The sequence below is a fragment of the Euprymna scolopes genome, chromosome 6, assembly GCF_053919585.1.
Source record: "Euprymna scolopes isolate OS-2025 chromosome 6, ASM5391958v1, whole genome shotgun sequence".
Taxonomy (NCBI): Eukaryota; Metazoa; Mollusca; class Cephalopoda; order Sepiida; family Sepiolidae; genus Euprymna; species Euprymna scolopes.
The window spans coordinates 119326193-119350182 of NC_136487.1; the positions used below are offsets into that span (position 1 = coordinate 119326193).

At 35.1% G+C, this 23990-nt stretch overlaps 1 protein-coding gene across 1 annotated transcript in view; it reads left to right on the forward strand.

The window, feature by feature from the left end:
• The window catches only part of LOC145277913 (fibrocystin-L-like), a 401092-nt gene that overhangs the window by 91088 nt on the left and 286014 nt on the right, over positions 1-23990 (forward strand). The window contains exons 2-6 of the mRNA XM_080129971.1: positions 5449-5529; positions 7527-7668; positions 12565-12673; positions 21223-21280; positions 23969-23990. The exon at positions 23969-23990 is cut by the window's right edge and continues 72 nt beyond it. Coding sequence (XP_079986097.1) covers positions 5449-5529; positions 7527-7668; positions 12565-12673; positions 21223-21280; positions 23969-23990 — 412 coding nt within the window. The remainder of the gene's footprint in view (positions 1-5448; positions 5530-7526; positions 7669-12564; positions 12674-21222; positions 21281-23968) is intronic.

The window sequence follows — 23990 nt, forward strand, 5'->3', positions numbered from 1 at the left end:
ATGTCGTCCGCACCGAGGATTGGACCTTCAACCTGCAGAGGAATGTAACTTACAACTGAATTTTACCAAATATTTTATCCACTACGCCACGGGTCCTTTTTATATATAGCTTACAATGTATTGTATGTAGAAGGTTTACATTTCTTTTAGCACGCTCCGATTACGATAACAGAAACTCGCCAAAATCCGAGCTGAAATAGGAAAAACCGAGACGTCCACTCTGATCATAATCTTATTATCTTCGTATGTCTGCAATTAGTTTTTATACATTCCTGAATCAGTATATTTCAAAACGAAAACAAACCAAATGTCTATATTTATGAAGGGTGCTCAATGAATAATTTCTCGGACCCACTTCTCATAGCAGTAGAGCAACGAAACTTGGCACATTTATTAGTTTTTCTCTACGCAGGAACCATCCTGGGTTACGCATTTCTCTCATTGTTTAATGCAGCGCTAAGACCGTTTTTGTAGAACACCTCAGATTGGTTCTCCAATTACCACATGACATCGGAAGTCAAGGCTGCATCATCTATAAAACGCTTTCCTTAAAAAAAACAAAAAAAAAACTTCAAAAGCCTCCTGTAGTGTACGTCCTTTCAAATACAAAAACTTATCACAGCGCAACACTCAAAAAGTTCCACTTCACGCCTGGCTCAACCCAAACATCTGTAATCATGAGCTACAATTAGTTCAGAGCTGTAATTTTCCACATAACCCATAGAGATATAAATCGCAGTACATACAAAATTATCTATATCGGGAGGTTGGTCAGGATAATTTCTTATTGAATGGCTCTTGTAGTCTCAACTCAAATTATCAAAGGAATCGCAGTTGAAGTCAATTTTTTTCTATCCACAACCTTGATCTTCATTATGTTACCAGCTTATCGCTATATTACTTTACTAGCAAGAGTGGGCTCCCGGCTTTGCCCGGGCGTAAAATACGCTTAAATATGATATTTTAATTTGTTCATATTTCATATATATTATTATAGACTCCTGATTTCAAAAGTAAAAAAAAGTATTTAGGTACCATCAGCTAGAATAGAAACTTAACAGTAGCATCCATAGCTAGTAACGTTACCACTGTTCTAACGTGACACGCATGTAAACCAAAAATTAAACCAAATAAAAATAAACTAAAATGAATGTACAAAATGTTTAACGATTTAAAAAAATTGCCCCATTTTTGACTCCTTAAAAACTATTTTAACCGGCTAAAGATGCATAAATAACCAGTCCATAAAAAATCAAATCATTTGAGGCCCCTAGCATCGCTCTGCGACTTTTAGTTTCGGAAGAGATAAGAGTTTAAAAATATGGAGACAGACAGGCAGACAGACAGACAAACTGACAGATCGACAGGCAAACAGACATATAGCCGTTTATATATTAGATTTCGAATACTCTCACCGTAATCTCGTTACGAGAAGACACAACGATCCGGTTTTAAATGTTACCAGTCCCATTTCACCCCTTTCTCCGTCGTTTGTAACATGTTCTCCAGAAGTCTCAAAGAACTGAAGGGTCAATTTCGTGCTCACAGCCTCCCAGGTCCTTTCAAATTTCGTTCCATGTAATTGTTTTGCTCATACACGAGTTGACAACAGTCTCAGTTTCTTTTCATTACTTTGCAATTGTTAAAAAAATTTATTCCTAGACCCGTGGAGTAAATTAAAATGTTTATTTAATAGTATTACTCGCGCAACCTTATAATTAGACACAGAATCGATTTTTAATATAGGGAAAATCCAGCTCCCCCCAAAAAGAAGCACTCTAGATTAGGACAAAAATAAACGTACCTCAGTCTAGAAGAATTTCTTCTTCACTAAGTCGAGATAAAAGATGAAGTGTAGATTCTGAGTACATACTACAAAATGTCAAGAGTAGTTCTCTATCGGGAGTAAATTTTGTTTTTGTCTCATCCATTTTGAGAGTTTGGATATCCTTCTACATTAGCAATTATTTTGTGTTCAATTTTCATAAAGTCTCTTGGATACGCATAACTAAAAATTGGTGGAAAAATTAGTCATAGAATATAGTTTATTTGTACGAAGTATAATCGGATTGTAGAAATAAATATGGTCGAGGACAGAAAAGGTGAAGTGTATCATCAGAACAGATGGTATTTATTTGCTTCATCGCGAAAGCAAATTAGACACAAGCTCGTTTTTAATGTGAGGGACCCCCCCCCAAAAAGGAGCACTCTGGCAGTATTAAAAAAATAGTAATTGTCTCAGTATGAAAGGTCTCCCCTACATTGACCAAAGACCAATTAACTTAATTTAAGTGAAGCATCAGAACAGATACTACACTGTGATCTTGGCCCGAAGATGTGGAATTTATTATTAAACTAGGCTAGTATTCAGAAGATACGGAGAAAATTGCGTATTATGGGAACAATATGTAATTATAAAAGTCTTAATTTTAATAAACGCATATGCGTAGAAATTTAGTTATAATCGAATATGTGTCATTATACGGCCAAGTCATCCGTGTCTGAACGACAATAAAAGCTGAATTTAATGAAGCGCAACAAAAGGCGGGAAACATTCAACCGTTCGCTATTACAGGTCCATCCATAAGTTGAGTATCTCTTGGCAACACGATGCAAACAATGAAAACGTTCCTTTCATAAATATGTTATATCACCAAGCAATCGCTTTGTTTATTTGCGACAAATGGCGAATTAGGCCAAACGGATGAAATATGTTAACATTTTACCAACCGAACATTTTATCTAATGTATATTAATACCTACGACCAGAAACATCCTTTAACATTATTATGTTAAACGTGTCCAAGAATCTTTAAAAGCTGCTTTGTACATCGATAAATCTGCCGTATTTTTTTTTACAAGGGAGTCACCACATATCAAGGTCCAAAGGCCATCCAGGAACAAGGGTCAATGAGTGTAAGGTGGTCAGCGAGATAATATTGTAATCATCGATTATGCTGGTAATTGGGCAACATTTGATTATTTAAGAGAACGGCTTAACAAGAACTTGTTTACATTAGACTTGAAAACGACCATGTTATAATCAGCTGGTAAGCAGACCCATTGTAGAGAGTTCTACAAGCAGGCAATTCTAGGAAAGTAACTTTGTTAAAGGAATTTGCGTTTAGATTTAGGCATAGAAAGAAATTGTGGTGAACGATGTATTCAAGTCCAACACAAACAAATTCCTGATGAACCGCCCCCCCTAAGTAATGACACCTTATCAATTCTCCAATACTATTGCTACACTACCCCATTGATTACTGTACACACAATAACCCTTATCCCCGATTGGCCATTGGGCCTTGATAAGTGCTGAACTCCATGTAAAAAAAAAACTGTTGACAGTGGTTGTAGTTAGACAAGTGGGTGTTGTGAAAGTCTTGCAGGGGAGACATCATAGATTGAAGCTTAGTTGAGCACTTGCCATGAAAATGATGATAGAGTAGAAATACGCTGGCAGCATTTCTTCAGTGAGAAAGAAGTTGTGGAAGTAAAAAAGGACATTCACCTATTAAGTTTCAGAGCTGGTTTTAAGGCCTGTCAATGCAAGATAGGGTTTGAGTTTTTTTTCTAGCTCTGACATTGATATAAAAAGCGTATTTTTTCTATTTAAAAGTTATTAAAGTAAACTTGTTAAGATACTCAGTCATTGATATGCGAACGACTACATACAGAGTAAGTAATTCGCATATTCCTTACAAAAACAAGCGCAAATAAATTAATTATTCATTTTTATGTTTTCTTAGATGATTCGGTTCATTTCACTATTACAATGAATTCTACAGGGTGCAGCAGAAATATCTCCCACATTTTAAGCTTTCAACTATATGTTGCTAATGAACTTATGCAACGGCCAATGAGGTTTTTATTTAGCTAATAACTGGCTATTTTTTATCAGGTACCCTCATCAAGCAATACGGTTTAGATTGGTACACATTGTGGTTTTACTGTAGAAATATTTTAAAAGAATAACGAATCTGTAACTGCAACACAGAGAGCTTTCTGAGTTCATTACAAGCATGATGCTGTTCCAGAAAGAAAATCAACACAGCTATGGGTTGCAAATTTCAGAGCTGCGGATTCGCCACTATCTAGAAGGCATCGAAGCGTACGAACGCTAAACAGTATTCGAGCTGGGAATTTTCAGTCTCCTGCATGTTCAGCTGACAAACATGCTTTGGTTTGGGGATTGTCTGATCGAAAAGTAAGAAGAATTCTACACACTGATTTGCAGTTCACTCAACACGAATTAATAATTGCTCAGAAACTGCATGAGCGCGACTTGGAAGATCGCATATCAAAATGTGGGAGATATTTCTGCCGCATCCTGTATTTATGGATAGTTTCTTGATTCTGCATAATTGTGTAGAATTTAAGAAAAGGTTCAAGCACACGACAATACTTATCTCTCTCTTTCTCTCTCTCTCTCTCTCTCTCTCTCTATATATATATATATATATATATATAATATATATATATATACACATACTTAATATTATATAATATTATTTCGTGTTATATACTTGTATTCCGTTTTATATATACTTTGTATGTTACAGTTCATTACAAGTTAGGACGGTATGATACTGTTCCAGAAAGAAAATCAACACAGCTATGAGTTGCAAATTTCAGAGCTGCAGATTCGCCACTTCTAGCTATCTAGAAGGCATCGAAGCGTACGAACGCTAAACAGTATTCGAGCTGGGAAATATTCAGTCTCCTGCATGTTCAGCTCACAAACATGCTTTGGTTTGGGATTGTCTGATCGAAAAGTAAGAAGAATTCTACACACTGATTTGCAATTCACTCAACACGAATTAATAATTGCTCAGAAACTGCATGAGCGCGACTTGGAAGATCGCATATCAAAATGTGGGAGATATTTCTGCCGCATCCTTTATTTATGGATAGTTTCTTGATTCTGCATAATTGTGTAGAATTTAAGAAAAGGTTCAAGCACAGGGAAATATTTCTCTCTCTCTCTCTCTCTCTCTTTCTCTCTGTCTCTCTCTCTCTTTCTCTCTCTCTCTCTCTTTCTATATATATATATATATATATATATATATATATATATATATATATATATATAAATATATACACATATTTCATATTATATAATATTATTTCGTGTTATATACTTGTATTCCGTTTTATATATACTTTGTATGTTACAGATTCATATTTCATCTCATAGTTTATGTTATATACTACATAATTACATGTACATATTTTCTGTTGTATACTCATATTGCATATTATAAGCATAGATTTCATAATATATAATAATCATTTACTTTATATACTCATATATCGCATGCAATATAGTCATATTTCATGTTATCTACGTCTGTTGCATGCTGCATACTTATATTTTATGTCAATATCGCTAGTTTATTCTCGGTGTTTGATTTAATTTATACATCGTTTTTTTCTTTTTTGCTTCAGCACAACAACCAGTATTCTATCACAACACTCTGCGGAATGGCGGCAGCAACGGAGGAGTCTTACTGACGCTAATAGGAAAAAGTAAGTTTATCAAATTCTGTCAGGGACACACGGCGTTGTCCAGTGATAAATGTAGAACTTGTATATTATAACATGAAGAAAACGTAGTACATAAATGTGTTTTATCTGTATAATTATAAAACTGTGTGGAATATCCGGACGTCCTTGCTTGTTGCTTGCTTACTCGGTCTGTCTGTTTGTTTGTCTCCATATTTTCAAACTTCACCTCCTCCAAAACTAAAAGTCGCAGAGCGGCGCTAGTTCATTATACAAACGAAGACAAAACACATTACCTTGCGGTTGATGACAAACGAAGGCTTACATAACAAGATGAAGACATTTATTTCCAGCTGGAGATGGGAATGATAGAAATTCGATGCCTGGCAGAATTACTACATCGTCTTGTCTTCATCTCTGCCTCGCTGTCGAAAGGAGCTTATGCTAACTCAACTCAAACTGAACTCTGGCTCCTCAATAAAACTGCTAGAAGAAAAATACAAAATATCGACAAATACATAAAGCCAATTGCAAAACGGAAGATGATAATAATTTCTTTAAAAGAAAATATAATTTTTTAACCCATTTCACAGTGTTAGACTGTCTGAAGGTTATGGCTTCCTGACCTAAAATGCACCAAATATCGATGCTATTGTTTTCCCCCTTTCTCTTGTAAAAATTCAATCATGTCCTTCAAAGTAAAAAACGAAAACATTTTTCTTCTACAAAACAATCAAATCAATCACCATAAATAATTATATGAAAATATCAAAAAAACTTGAGGCGTAAAACTTTTTTCAAGCTGACTGGATACACTAATAAATAACTCGAAAAAGGGTCAGTATGCTGTAAAACAAAACAGCAAACCAAACATCATTGTAACACTATAAAGCGTCTAAGTTAAAAGAATTGGAAAGTGCGGGACGAGAAATCGAACCTGGCTCGTGGGTTTTAGAATTACTGATACTAGTTGGTAGATAAATAACAGAATTGAACAGAAACAAGAAGAAAGCCAAAGTTTTATAAACAGAAAATCATCGCTAAAAATAGATCGGAGAAAACAATAGAAAAGTTGAACGGTTCGACATTTGATAGGTATAAATACGGTATTGAATGTCGGTCGAGCGACCCGAATAATTGACCGCTTGAAACACTTGATACGTATGAATGGAAGATTAATATGTTGCGTATCAGCAGCCTCAGGTCAAAGGAGATGTGCGACGAGCTAGCAAAAATTATATAAAACACGGTTTTTTTTTTCTTTTTGGTTTTTTTTGGCGAGCAGGCAGTCAGAGAGAAGAGTCAGAGAGAGGCAGTCAGAGAGAAAAGCCGGAGAGAGATATAGACGCGCCGACCGCACCTACCGCCCCGCACCTACCGCCCCGAAGGCTGTCAATTAGAACAGATTGTTACTTAACATTTTTATCTGTTGCGCCATGTGTTTTATAATATACCCATGTGAGAATAACAGCCAAGATGATAATAGCAGTTCAAATAATCTAAATGGTACAAATTATCATGGTATTTCTATATTATGCAAACGAAGAAATATTGAATTTCAAGTGAAACACATGGTGCCTACGTGATTGTCAGGTCTCAAACAGTCAAAAATTACGAAAAACGATGAGATAGAAAAAAAAATATTAATGAAAAAAGAAATTTGTGGAAGGAAGCGAAATTACTATATTACGCTTACTAAAAAAAAGAGATAAGTTGACAAGGGAGATAATTAAGTACTGCTGCTTACGTCACGTGACAAACGTATTTTAAAATGTCGGACAAAATTTATTCCCTCCCCCCGCCATATAAACTTTATCGAAAACAGTTTTTCATTAATAATCATTTTTCTACCTTACCGTTTCTCGTAATTTTGGATATGCGACATGACCATTTGTTTCTCTTGAAATTCAATATTTTTTCCGTTTTTATAATATAGAAGCACCGTTATCACTTCTCATCTAAAAAAAATAACACAATCATAAACTTTTGTTTGAATATATTCTACTAAATTTGTCTTTCAGATTTTGCTAAAAACCAGTTTAATTTTGGGTCTGGTAACGAACATTTGGGAAACAAAGTTGTTCTTGCTTCAGACACGAAGACTTTTCCTTGTGACATTCATCCCGACGGAAACACAGAAACGCAGATCACATGCTACACAAGGTGAGGACATTTCCGGATGTTCTCGGTTTTTTTCGTTTTATTTCGTTTTTCTTTCTTTTCTTTTCCCCCAGTTTTACTATTTATATACTGCAAATAAAGACATGGTAAATGAAGGCACGATAAATTAAAGCAACACAAATGACTTCTACTGGTTTTATATTTGTGTAATATTTAGGCACGACAAATTAAGACACGGCAAATGAAGGTACGACAAATGGCTCCTACTGTGTTTTTTTCCGTAAAAACTCTTTTTAAAAAAATAAACCACTTTTTTTTTTTTTTTTTTTTTTTTTTAGATTTAGGGCGATATTAAAAAAATACAAGTTAAACATAAAAACAAAAAAAAAGTAATTCCCTTTATTTTTTAAATTGTTTTTTTTTTTTACGTTTCTAAATTTTTGAGATGAGGATTAGTTACTCGTATTATTATTTTGATTCTTCGGACTACTGTTCTCATCTTGAGTGTTATTTTCACAACGTTTCGGTTGATGTAATCTCCGACTTTATTTAGATGCATATTGTCCGCAAGAACCCGTGCCGCAGTTGGTAGAGTACTTGGAAAAATCGGTTGTAAAAGTGATATTCTCCTGAAGGTTGAAAGTTCGATTCTCAGCGTGGGCGACTAAAAAATACAATTGCGAATTACTTAGGACTTCTATTCACTCATGACTGACGGAACGAGAGCATGCTACCTACCCCATGAAGTAAATAAAGGGTTCCGTTCGAAATTCCGTCCAAATTCCCGAGTTCGATAGAAACATTCCCGAGTTCGATAGAAACATTTCCGAGTTCGGCAAGATACACCCGGAGAAGGTCGGAGGTTACATTGACATGTGAAAATGACATCAATATGAGTACAGTAGTCCAAAGAATCCAAATAATATGTATATTTTTATAGCAAGTGTTTATATTTTTATAATAAATGTTTACAAATGGAAGGTAAAAAAGTGAGCAAACAACTTAATGCCTCTAAATGTTGGCTCATCAATCTGAAAAAGAAATTTATTTTTGCAAAGATTTTTGCTAAAAAAAAAAAAAAAAAAAAAAAAAACAGCATGCCAGGTCGTCTAAATTAAAATCAGTTGCTTATTGTTGTCATTGGTTTCAATGGCATTCCTAAATATCGCACGAATACAGAATCAGCAGGAGCTATTTCTCGTGCCTTTTCTACTTGTGTAGAATATAATTTAGTATCTACCTATGTTAGGTCTTGGATATGACCTTAAACTATATCCAATGGTGAGGCCCCAGCTTGCGGGCTTTGGGGAGTGTGGAGCCACCCTTTAATTGCCATTGTTCCCAGATCCACTCTGATCCGAAGTGGTAGTACCTGGTGGGGTCCCAACAATGGGTTAAATAGAAATCGACTTAAAAAAATATATTCTATTAAAAACTTTTTCTTCAAAACCACTGCATTCAACATTAAATAACCCGAAAAGAATTGATATACCGTAAAACAAAAACAACCAACCATCTACCTAGGTTCGAGTCCTAGTACAGTACAGTTTCTATATATATATATATTTAAGATTCTAATCTTAATCAATCGAGGAACGGGAGAGTCGCCCTTTTCTATCTCCATAATAAATAAGTAACACACACACACACACACACACACACACACACACTCACACACACACACACACACACACACATATATATATATATTATATATATATTATATATTATATATATATATATATATATATATATATATATATATATATATATATATATATACTAGCATGGGTGCCCGGCGTTGCCCGGGTATTTGGAGATGTATGTTGAGCAAAAAACAAAAGTGGTCAATTTTTTTAAAACTTTGACCCCTATTATGACCCCTTAAAATTTATTGTTTTGGGCCCAAATTAAGTTATTAAGTTAGATCCATGTCCACTGAACCTATATCTAACATTTCAAGTGTTTAGACCGAAAATTGTCGGAGGAGTTTGCTAGAATTCTCAAAGGTCAAATCGTTGAACTTTGACCATTAATCGCTAAATTTCTGGCCGAAAACCGATCATGTAGATTTTTCCAAATCTCAGTACCCTGTATATAAAATTTCGAGTCTGTAGACTTAAAATTAACAGAGTTATTGCGTAGGGAATTTTTTTTTTACATGGAGTTCACCACATATCAAGGCCCAATGGTCACTCGGGGATAAGGGTTATTGTGTGTACAGTACTCAATGGGATAGTGTAGCAATAGTATTGGAGAATTGATAAGGTGTCATTACTTAGGGAGGGGGCGGTTCATTAGGAATTTGTTTGTGTTGGACTTGAAGACATCCAGGTTGAAGTCGGGAGGGAAACAGGCAAGCGGAACAGAGTTCCACAGGCGTGCAGTTCTAAGAAAGAAGCTTTGTTCGTGGAATTTACATTTTGATTTAGGCACAGATAAGGAGTGGGGAAAATTATTGACGGTGGTTTCAGCTAGTCGGGTGTTTTTTTTAAAAGATTGGTGAGGGGGGACTAGAGAATGGAGCTCAGACGAGCACCTGCCATGGAAATAACAATAGAACAAAGACAGGCTCGCTACGTCTCTTCTGTGGGAGAGAGGTTGCAGGTAAGAGAAAAGAAAAGGGCATCCCCCACTAAGCCACGAAGTCTATTTTGTACTCTGTCAAGGCAGGATAGGCTGTTTTTAGCAGCTCCTGCCCAGATGTGGCAGCAGTACTCCATCCTTGAACGTACTTGGCTCTTATATAGATAGAGAATTGCATCAGTAGTGAGATATCTTCTGGAGCGGTAGAAGGATTCCACCATTTTCCCAGTGACCTTGGCCACAGACTTGATGTATGTGTTCCATTTAAGATCAGGAGTAAAGGTAAAACCTAGAAGCTTATCAAAACATGGGGCCTCCCCTAGACGAGAGCCATCCATTTCAACTGATGCCAGATGGGGATCAGAGCGTTTATAATGTAGAAATAGGAGCTTGATATTAGATGCATAAAAGGTAGCCAGCCACCTCTTTCCCCACTGTACCACACGCTCAAGGTCAGAGGAGAGAGAATCAGAGAGAACATCATCATTTACGGCCTTTGATGTGTTGCCATAGATGGTAATGTCATCAGCATAGATGTCAACGAAGGATTTTAGCATGTGTTTTTGGAGATCATTGATGTAGATCAGGAAGAGAGTTGGGACTAGTATGGACCCCTGAGGGACACCAGCATTAACACTGTGGGCCTCTGATTTCTGCCCATCAACCACTACTCTTATGAGCCTATCAGAGAGAAATGATTTAATGATCGAGAAAATATTTCCAGTTATACCGTAGCTGGAAATCTTGTGTAGTAGGCCTTTATGCCAAACCTTATCGAAGGTCTTTGATATGTCGAGAGCAATTGCCCTAGAAATGAAGCCTTTGTCGAGAGATTCGCTAATCCTGTGAGATATAACCGTTAGCACATCTGCTGTAGATCTAGCAGAACTGAAACCATATTGTGTGTCACTAAGAAGGTTATTTCTACTGAGGTGGTTGACTACTTCTCTATTTATTGTGGATTCCAGCAACTTACTCATGACACACAGGAGACTTATTGGTCTGTACTAAGAGGGAGATGACTTATCACCTGAATTCTTAAATACAGGGCATACTGATGAGGTTTTCCAGGGTATTGGGAAGCACTTCTCCTTAAGGAAACGCTTAAACAGTTTGGTAAGTATGGGGGGCAAGTTCTGGTTGTAATTTTTTTAACACTATAATTGGAATACCGTCAGGACCAGTTGCTTTACTGGAATCAAGGTTCTTGATTAGCTTGGCGACCTCACGCACAGATATTTGTATGTTGCATAGACACACAGATACACAGAAAGACACTTTCACTTATATATATATATATATATATATATATATATACATATATATATATATATATGTCATCCACATACAGTACTGTTTCATTGTATCACAACTCATCAGTGCGGCTAGACATACACCTTTCCCCAGCCGTGGATCGAATCTACAACCATCGCGTTGACAGTCGAAAGCTCTAACCATCGGACCACGAATCAGTGCTGTAAATATTTCTCCTAGAGTTTGTATTAAATCCATACCTGCCCGTCGCATGTATATATATATATATATATATATATATATATATATATATATATATATATATATATATATATATGTGTGTGTGTGTGTGTGTGTGTGTGTGTAATAAATACATTTTTTTTCAATTATATTTACTTTTTGTATATACCAACCTTTTTTGCTTAGAAGGTCGGTGTATATTAAATCCAACAACAGAGCATATATAAAAGGATAACCGTATAGTAACATTCCAAGATCCAAATATCTATTTTTCATGCAAACACAATTCCTCCAGCATATTAAAATATCAGTACATTTGTTACAGATTCGTTTCTTTATGCAGAGAAAATGTTTGTTTTTTTAATTGAACATTTTTCAACAGTTGGGCGTCCATCAACCAACTTGCCCTGAATCGGAAAGAATGGCGAAAATAAGTCACGTGGGTTCGCAATCCGCACAGAGTGGAAGATCCGACCCATAATGAGACTAAATGGATTACTGAATAACAGTTTCCAATAAGGTATAATAGAATCACTAAATAATGGTTTGGGACTGTGAAAAAAACATAAATCCATTTAAAAAGAAAGATAAAATTTAAAAAAATATTGACTATTATATTTTTAATTATTTTTTTTGTTTGTTTTTTACATAGGATAGGAGTCGCCACTTACCAGGACCCAGAAGTCAATCGAGGATAAGGGTTAATGAGTGTACGGTAGTCAATGGGATAATGTCGTAGTAATCGTTAGTAGTGGAAATTTGGTGAATTTGATTATTTAAATGGACGGTTCAACAAGAACCTGTTTTTAATTAATATTGTTTTCTAATGAAATTGTTTCTGTTTCTTTCTGATTTCAGGCCAATGCCACAAGATCATTACTACATCCGTATATCTGTGGATGGAGAACTCATACCTGATGCCAATATGTGTGGTGGACGCGCGAAGAGTTCTGCATGCAGTCACAAAGTACGTTTCTTTTTATATTTGACTAATATCCGGGGTGTTTTTCGGTAAGCTTGCGGTTAAATCTCGTCGTTGAAATATCCGATATTGCGTCTAGTCAATAGTTTTGTAACGTTTGATTAACAGGGTTCATTAAAGGAATAACTCAATGGCCGTTTACACGTATATATAAAAAAAAAAGTATTTATTAACAAGACGATAGGAAGTGAGGCCACTCGAGGATCAGGGTTAATTGGTATACATTAGTCAATGTGATTATAACGTAGTAAACATAAGTAGTGGGAATTTTCTAAATTGGATTACTTAGGAGGACGATTCATCAAGAATTTGTTTACGTTGGACTGGAAAGCTGGCAATCGGAATATAGTTATACAGGCGTGCAGTTCTAAGAAAGAAGCTTTGCTCAAGGAATCTATATTTAGGTTTAGGCACTGATAAAAAGTGTGGGAAGTTATTGATAGTGGTGTTAGCTAGACGAGTGTTTTTCACATGAAATAATAGAATCAGATTTCTAAATGTTGGTATGAATTTAACTGATTGACCTTGCAGTAAGATACGATGCAGGGCGGAGAAGTAGGGAAAAACAGGCACAAAAATAATTGAAAAATGATCAGTCAGCATTTGAAAGTAGGAAATTTGGGCCATAGTTATGAGACACCAATTTTGCAAAATTCACCGAATTTCAATTTCTTCTGAAAACCTTAAAAGATTTTAGAAATTATGATAGAAAAAATCATACAACTAAGCAAAACAAGACTCCAAAAGAAGTAATAACAAGCCTTTGAATTAATGCGAGCTCCGTTCAATTAGAGTTGTTGAACACTACATGGTAAGTTTAATAATGCTTGATAAAACATGAATACAGTTAGAACACCGGGATACGGTGGCCCGAGGATACGGTTTTTCAAGTTACGATATAGAATACGATGTTTTCCAGCCTCTGGTTATGTATTTACCCCGCCTTACGGTGTTATATATAATGTTATTTGATATTATACCCCGGAGTTCTACGGTACATTTTATATGCCGTAGATGTATGTTAAATGTAAATCGTGCGATCGGCGGGGCGGTTATCCCACACTAAGAATTCCAATTACAAAATTTGTTATTCGATAATGGTTATATATATATATATATATATATATATATATATATATATATATATATATATATATATATATATATATATATATATATATAATTTCCGTCTTTCCGAGAAGACATCATCAGGGGGCTGTGCGAATATTATTTGCGAAGAGAGCTGAATTTTTTTATTATTATTATTATAGTAGCAGCAGTGATAGCGTTCGAGTTGTGAGTGCCCATTGTGGGAGAAAGGAATGTCCAATGCTGTGGTCAGATGTGTGCATATATATATATATATATATATATATATATATATATATATATATATATATATATATATATATATATGTATATATATATATATATATATCATATGTACATATTGCATATATACTGTATATATTATCTATATAAATATTCATATATATTCACAATTATATATGTGTATGTCGTTCATATACATAAACACTTATAAATGTAGAAGTTAAAGAAAGATAATAAAATCAATTCTTTAAGAGAGGACTTATCGGAATAATACAAAGCTCAACAAAATTGTATTGGAATTTATTTAGAAGTCAACAGAGAAAATGAAGGTATAAAAACTATATATATATATATAGAGAGAGAGATTTATTCATTTATTCAACAGAGTGCACATTTATTAAAGAGTGCGAGGTAAGTGGGAACTCTTTATGCTTTGGCATTCCGAAGCTTAATTTTTCTCATCAGAAGAGTGGAGAATGTGCCAGATAACATGATAGGGATGCGACGTCTAGCCATAGTATCATTAGGAGTGAAATAGATTATTAAGCTTGTTAAATGGAGCTACAAGTGGTTTTTATGATATAGGAGACGTGTTGTTTACATTATGTAATGGATGTATGTATTTCGTATATTTGTCATCGTAGGTTTAATGTATGTGAGTAGCGTATGTGCTAAAATTCTCAGGGGGCATATGGGATAGTTTGATTGAAAGAAGTTGCTCAATTAAACCTATGTGTATATGTGTTGTAGGTGTGAAGGGGGTTTACATAAAAAGTGGGGTTTGTGCTATGTTTGTATATTTTTTAGAGGGGGTGTCTTAGCAAATAATAACGCTTAAATGAAATGTAGGTTATTATAAGTGGTAGTGGGAGTATTAATGTGAGGAGTTACATTCTCGGGGTGATAGTACTAGGGTTTAAATAGTTTAAACAAGAGATAAACCGAAGGGTGTATGGGAGCGACAATGCCAAAGAAGTATGGGGTAGATGGGTGTAAACATATAAGAACTATAGAGTAAATATAGATAATATTATGTAATAATAATAGTTATTAGGGAATCATACTTATTTAATATAGGAGAGTAAAAAAAAAATAAAGTATGAGAAAAGGTGGGTAAAAATAAAAATAAATAAATGCATAAATAAATTAAAAAAATAATAAAAAAGTAAACTATGGGAAAATGGATATAAACATGGCAAAGCTGTAAGGCGTGAGGATAGTAATTGTCTGTATTTTTGAGATGAGGTGTTTTCATTTATTGAGATTGTCGGACTGACTTCCTCATCTTGGTTGTTATAGTCACAACGTTTCGGCCGTTTTGCCCTCCGGCCTTCATCGGGTATTTTGTATCGAACTGGGGAAGACTCCTAACAAACGGTTCCCCAGTTCGATACAAAATACCTGATGAAGGCCGCAGGGCAAAACGGCCGAAACGTTGTGACTATAACAACCAAGATGAGGAAGTCAGTCCGACAATCTCAATAAAGGTGTGAGGAGTCAAGTTATAGAAGGGAAAAAGTGAAAATGAATGAAAGGATTTTAAATGTATTAAAAGATATGAAATAAAAATGAAAGTTCGATAAACGGGGAGATACCTAGTGGGAGGAACTTTCTTTAAGGCAAGGGGTTGGGGTGTGAAATGAGTTCTTGTCTTGAATGCAACACAAATCGCGAAGTAGTTTTATACAGATCAAAACGGGCAAGTACAACCGACATCTCGTTTTAAGCATGGATATTATTTAAGACAACATATACAAAAATATACAAACTTAACATAAACCCCCCTATTTTATGTAGACCCTTCCAAACATAGCACACATATACACATAGGTTTAATCTATAAAAAGATATAAAATAAAATGAAAGATAGATAAACGGGAAGATATCTAGTGGGCGGGGGGAACTTTCTTTAAGACCAGGGGTTGGGGTGTGATGTTGAGCGTTTAAGAGTTCTTGTCTTGAATGCAACACAAATATTAAATAGTGTTATACAGATCAAAACAAGCGAGTAGAATTCGTTTTGTGGGAAGATAAATTCTTCATTCGGTTTAAATATTGGTTCACACACACACACACACACACACACACACACACACACACAAAACAAAAAAAAAAGCTGCAACATTTTAGACAACCAACAATAACACGCGTGTCTGAACCAATATTTAAATTTCATGAGGCGAGTACAATTTTGTGCGGAGATGAATTCTTCATTTAGTTTAAATATTGGTTCAGATACGCGTGTTATTGTTGGTTGTCTATAATGTGTCTGAACCAATATTTAAACTGAATAAAGAATTTATAGTGCTAATGGATATCATTTCAATGTTAACATGATAAATCCAGTTAGTGGTGAAGAAACAAATAAAAAATGCAGTGCAATGAACTATTATTCATACCGATTAATGATTCGCGAAAATGAAACTAATCACATTCTGAAATGCCGCCAATTATTCCACAAATACATTGTAGACAGGTATGTAAAAATTGAATCTTAACGTTTGCTATTCATCCGTCGGTATCAGTCCAAACGTCGCGCTGAAGAATATGTTCATTTGCAAGATGTTGATGGTAATACAACCAACGTTGGAAGACTAACGATTTTGCCATCTTTATATTTAGGCAGTCCACGTCATATGCATGAGTACACTCAATATGCTTTTGTATATGTTCCTCAGTATGGGCTCCCTAGCCTATTCATTATATTCACATGCAACCCTGCTTGGGATGATGTGCAGCAACTCTTACTTCAGTGAATAAGCGTGATATTACAGCGCGTTTTCAGAGAAAAGCTGAAATCGCTAATAGATTTCACTGTAAAACAAAGTATTTGAGTCTGTTGTGCTGCTGGATATATTCAGTGGAATGGCCAACGAGAGGATAACCACACTCACACATACTAATCTGGCTCTATAACAAAATCAGTCGAAATGAAATCGCAATGTAATATGTGCTGAAATACCTGATGCTGACATTGATAAAGATTTGCATGAAGTTGTGACAAAAAATATGATACATGGATCTGTAGTATATTGAATCCAAATTCACCATGTATGAAAGATGGAAAATGCTCTAAGCGATATCCACGGGCATTACCACCAGACACAGTTACAGGAACTGATAGATATCCTTTATACAGAAGAAAGTCAATAGAAAATGGCGGTAAATAAGCAATTATACAAATGCGAAATGGTGACATTGAAGTCGATAACCAGTGGGTTATTCCACATTCACCTTTGCTATCAAAAGCCTACAAATCGCAAATTAATGTGGAATACTGTTACTTAGTTTAATCAATCAAATACATTTGCAAGTATGTGAATAAAGTATGTGAATAAAGTATGTGAATAAAGTATGTGAATAAAGTATGTGAATAAAGGCAGCGATATGGAAGTTTTGGAGTTGCAAACTCACAGAAACGATTCCTATCGAGCATACGTACGATGAAATTGCACAGTTTCAAGCTGGAATATACATAAGCGGTAATGAAGCTGTATGGCAAATTCTTTTATTTTCCATACATGAACAAAGTCTGACAATTATTCACTTAGCAGTACATTTAGAAAATAGACAACGCGTTTACTTTATAGCTTAAAATGTGCAACAAATAGCTCTTAATCCGCCGGCGACAACATTAACAGTTTTTTTTTTTCACGTCATGTCAAACTGACGCATTTGCATCAACACTGCTCTATTCGGAAGTGCCTATGTATTACACATGGAATAGGTGTAGAACAGTATTTGAACGATGCAAACGAGGAGATAGAGTCGATGGACAGATTGGAATATTCAAAGAAAACATACTGTATACTATTCATCCCAAACAGGATGAATGTTTCTTTCTTTATATGCTGTTGGTAAATGTCCAACGTCTTTCCAACAATTATAAATTGTCAATAGTGTTACACATGCCACTTTTCGCAGTGCATGTCAAGCTCTGAATTTATTGGACACTGGGATGAATGCATTAATGATATTTCTAACACATTGCATCCGATTCAAATTCATGCCATTATATTGACGACTTTATTTTCAATAGGGTTATGGAAGAAATATAAATCACACATGGCCGAAGACATTTTACATCAAAAACGCAATGAAAATGCAAATGTCTACCAGGATTTTACAACAGAAATCTATAATGAGGCATTGATATGGGTTGAAAATTTGTGCTTAGAAATTGCAAACGAAGTTCTCACTCGATTGGGAATGACATCACCGAATCTATCTGTTGCGACTTTGTTTGATATAGAACTGCGTCGGGAACAAACTTACAACACAGATGATCTTTAAAAAACTAACTCCTGAGCAAAAAGACATTTACAACAAAGTAATGCAGACTATCAATAATGGCGTGGGAGATTTTTTTTTCTTAGATGAGCCAGGAGGAAGTGGTAAAACCGTCTTAATTAAATTAATTTTTGTAACCATTCAATCACAAAATGGCATAGCTTTAACTCTTGCATCATTTGGAATAGGTGCAACATAACTGCCAGGGGAAAGAACTGCTCATTCGGCTTTGAAATTATCATTAAATATGCAATTTATGGAAACTCCCATGTGCAACATTTTCAAAACATCAAGTATAGGAAAGGTATTGCAGAACTTATTGTTTAGGATGGCATACAAAAAATCACTGGAGGTCCTGGATTGATCATTGTAAGATTTGCATGGAAATGACCGACTATTTGGGTATACAGTAATATTGCTTGCCGGAGATTCCAGGCAAACATTACCTGTAAATTCTGGATTTACACTAGCAAATGAAATAAATGCCTTTCACTTTTTGAAAACATGTGAAGAAATTACATTTGACTAGAAATATGCCTGTCCAGCAGCAAAATGATTGATAAGCAGAGAAATTTTCAAATCAATTGCTGGAAATTGAGAATGGAAAAGTGCCGGCTAATCCTACCTCAGGGCGAGTTTCATTGCTACTAAACTTCTGTAATTTAGTTACAACAAAAGAATTGATTAAAAAAGTATTTCCGGATATCCAAATTAACTATAAGAATCCCAGTTGGCTGAGTGAACGAGTTATTTTTGCACCCAAGAACAAGGCCGTTCATGAACTCAACTATACTATTCAATTGAACATTCATGGTGAGTTAGTCACATACAAGTCTGTCGACATTGTTGTTGAAGCAGATGAAGCAGTTAACTATCCAACAGAATTTTTGAATTCGCTAGATTTGCCAGGGATGCTACCACATGTACTGCAATTGAAAATTGGCGTGCCAATCATCATGTTGCGAAATATTAACCAGCCCAGTAAAAAAAATGAATGACTAACATCATAGAATTTTGACGGACCTTTCAAATGTCGTGTTTCTGCGCATTCCTATGATTCTTACAGACATGCCATTTCAATTTAAGAGATTGCAATTTCCAATTCGACTGGCATTTGCAATCACGATCAACAAAGCACAGGGATTCTTTAGAATTGTGTGGCTTATATTTACACACCGATTGCTTCTCACATTGGCAATTATATGTTGTGTGTTCTAGAGTCGGCAAACCAAGCAATCTCTTCATCTGTACTGAAACGGGAACCACCAAGAATATTGTGTATCCACAAGTATTGGAAAATTAAACATATTAGAAACATGCATTTTGTTTTTTCTTCCATTTAAATGAATTGAGCCACAGCAACGCGTGGCAGGGTACAGCTAGTAATAATTATATAAATATATTATGTGTGTGTGTGTTTGGCCACAGCGGCTACAGTCAAAAGTCACGTCAGATGTGTCTGGTGAGGCTTCCCGAATATATATATATATATATATATATATATATATATATATATATACATATATATATGGTGGAACGATAAAACTATCGCCATAGAAAAGACGACATAATTCCATTTCCGTTTAATGAAAACGGGTATTCATTTTTTGTTGTGGACCATCTACTACTTGATTAGTTGTGTACAAATCCCAAGAGTGATAGAGTCTTCTATCATGTCTGAAAGGGACACAATCTTCAACAAGCGAGATCAGAGATGCGCCGCTGTACAACTCATGCTCTCTACCGATTAAAGTTATGACAACAGGATCATGCCAGCACCCTCAAAACGCAAATCCGGATAGTTCAACGCTTGAGGACATGGCCCAACGAAGTTTCTGGCCACAGTTATCGTCTGTGGTGTGGTTTCAAGTGAAGGCCACATCATGCCACCTCACATCTTTGAAGTCGGCTTGAAAGTCAACACCAAAGTGTACCAAGATGTGTTGAAGACAGTGGTGCAATCAGGTGGCTGCTCTCAGACCTTGGGTGTGGGAGCAGGACTCGGCCTCAGCTCACAAGTCCAGGCTTGGCTTCAGAAGAGTGCTACGACTTTGTACCCTTCTCTTACTTACCCCCTCCCCTTCTGACCTGAACCTGATGGAATACTTCGTTTGGTTATACATCGAGAATATCACCAACATGACCTCTCACAAGATCAAAGCCAGCCTGATTGCCGTCGTCCACTGAGTATTCGCCGACCTCCTGCTGGCGCTTGCGAAAAGGCATGCTCCCAGTTCCGGGCCCGTATCGATGCAGTGATTGAGGGTGAAGGCGGTTACATTAAATAGACGTCAGCTCTACTACATAATTAAGTTACCTGAATTTATTATTTTAATAAAAGTTTTAAAATAGATGTTGTTTTCTTTAGGGCGACAAATTTATCGTTACACCATATATATATATATATATATATATATATATATAATTATTTTTTTTTACCATAATAATTAAATACCTACAGACACTAGTGTTTCATCCTTTCAGAAATCTTCAGTGCAGGGTGTCACGATTAACACTAGTCGACAGATTCGAACTCGGCAACACGAGCCATCTTTGGCTCGATTAGCAAAGACCGTATCCATTCAGCTACCATTAACCGCGTGAAATAACGTTGAATTTAAACATTTTAATTTTTTAAATGTTCTTTACGTCAGTTAGACAGTGATCTAATCGTTATACGATGATCTATGTATAAGAGCTAAATTGACCGACTTAATTCAACTGAAAGTGCTCAACGATAAGAAATATATATATATATATATATATATATATATATATAATGTGCAGCCAAATACAGTACTGTTTCGCTGTATCATAACTGATCAATGCGGCTAGATCAGCAACTACCTCAAGCCAGAATAGAAACTCGACCGTCCAGACAACTAATATTTGTTATTTAAATTTCCTTACAGGTATTGAATCATTACACGCCAATCCTTAACGAACTAAGCTCTATATCTGGACCACCAGGTAAAATATTATTTATCAATTATTATTATCAATTTATAGAAATCATTTTTTTTTTTAATAAATTAAATATTTACAATACATGCTTGTTTCACCAGAATATGTTTATTTTAGAAGAATCATTCATTTTAGTGTCAGCATTAAATTTTGAAGTTCTTTTCGAATCGTATGCTTCGAGGTTTCAATACACATAACCAGGTAGTTTCATCTAAAATGCCAATTTTAGGGTTTATTTTATAATCCACAGAAATTTGAAAAAGTGGTAAAAAAATTCAAATATATAACAAAAAAAAAATGTTACCAAAGGCAAGATAATTTACTCTTCTACCTATTTAGCCATATTTTAGTGTTTCTCCTTAATGTAAAATACTTATTCGCTCAAAAAACACGTAATGTCGACCGTACATGAGCATAAGGAAAAAAAAAATGGCCGTTATTGTTGTGCTCGTGTACCGGTCGACATTACTACTTTTTCGAGCCGAATAAACATTTTGCATTAATTAAAAACACTAAAAACTTATCAAGCTAGGTAGAAGAATAACCTATCTTGCTTTTGGTAACATTTATTTGTAATACATTTGATTTTTTTTAACAGCTATTTTGAATCTCCGTGGATTGTAAAACAAACTTCAAGTTTCTTTCTACAATATAAAAACAAAGTATTATCTACGTATATAAGTATATAAAAAGCACTTTGCGTGTGTACATGTGTGGGAGTTCATTCCCTATGGACCCTGTAACGACTGTGCTAATATTTTTTTTCAAATTTCATACAATATATTTATGTGTCTGGCAATGTTCTGAGAAAGCTTTTGTATTGGAATGCCCCCGATGAGTATCGAAAAACGAAAATCGAAAAATCCGATTAAAGAAATACAATCCAATTTTGACCAAAGTTAACGCTATTATATAGCCTTATATAACAAGTGTGTTTGAAAAGTTTTATCACCGCACAAGTATAAATCAACAGTAGATTCTTTGATAAGACAGCGGCGCGTTCGAAATGTATGTTCCTGTTTAGAGCACAAGTAAACCATGATACTTGACTTTTGTATTTTAAACTTTGATTCAAATTTTATTTCATAACATCAACCGTAGGTTCTCTACAGTGCAATGTAGACTACAATGTATTGTGGACTAAGTCACTGCGAGGAGGCATGTGAATTCTTCTCTCGGTGCACTGCAGTGGGTCTCCGACTAGAGCAGACAACAATCAATCAATTTGATTGAGAAATGGGCAATTTTATCTATTTCAATAACAAAAAAAGTATAGAAAGTGTCGAATATTCTTTGATCTTCATTCAGTTCTAGGCAACAGCGGGTCTCTGCTAGTAATAATACGAAAAAAGTTATTGAATTTTTTTTTTTTTTTACTGAGGGATCATTACTTATGAAGGCCCATGGACCGCTCGAGAAGAAAATTTAAAGTGATCGTCAATTGGGCGATGCTCTCCAACACGAGCGTACTGAAATCAATGGATGAAAAAAGCAGAAGATTACTAAAAAGAACTGATTATTTAAGAGGATTGCTCAGCAAGTACTTGTTTACATTAGACTTGAAGACGACCATGCTCTAATCTGTTGGGAACCAGACTCGTGGTATCTTGCTCCACCGATAGGACGTTATAAAAAACGTCTTTCATAAAAGTTCTGTTCGGTTTTTGGTAACGAGCGAGCAAGAAAATGAAGTTTTTAGTTGAGGTTGTTACTAGACAAGTTTTTGCTGTGAATGTTTTACGCGAGGATTAGAGATATGGAGCTCAGCCGAGTACATAATATTGATATAGCATTACAGCAGATATGGATTAGCAACACTTCTGTATTCAAGACGAAGAAGGGAAGGGAAGATATCATGCCTCAGTAGATTGTGAAATCGATTTTATGCTCTGTTAAGACAACAAACGGTGCTTCGAGCGGCACTTCTCCACACATGACAGCAGTACTTCATTTTAACTCATACAAGTAGAGGATTTCGTCCGGAGTGATTTACTTTCTGGATCGGTAGAGTTATCCAACCATTTTTGTAGCAAACCTAGGAACAGGAATCTGTTAATAAATTTTCTGCAAAAATGGTTGGATCACTCTGCTGCTCAAATAAAACTCAGATTTGATGTAAGTCTTCCATTTTAGGTTTAGAGTGGAAACAAGTTTTAGAAATTTATCAAAGTCTACTCGAGGAGAGAGCCACTCATTTCAACTGAAGAATAATGAAGATCCAAATGTTGGTGAAAAGAGAAATTTAGAAAACAATAAGAACAACCATTTCCATTGGGGGGGGGGATTCTTCCTAGTACTCCTACGATTATTAGTATTATAGTGATTTTTTTCATATTCCATATTCTTTCAGTTTTGTGCATTTGCTTCATTTTTTCCGTCTCCTTGATTTTAAACTTACAGTCTGCTAGGACGGAAAAATCTACGTTTCGACAGATTTTCCTTCTTGTTAACTATTATATATCTGGTCTTCTGGCTTGGATGAGTTTATTCTTTTATAGCATATGATTCTGCTTCCTTTTTATGTCTGTGCCATTATACACGTAAATTTATATAAATGTTTTTTATCTAATTTCTGTAGTATCTGATATATTTTTTTAAAATATTTTTATGTAATATAATTTTATTTTTATCACTTTCACTCCCCGTTGAATATATTAAATATTTTCTGGTTATTTATTCTACATTGAATTACAGGTTCAGCGGTGAAAATAAGTGG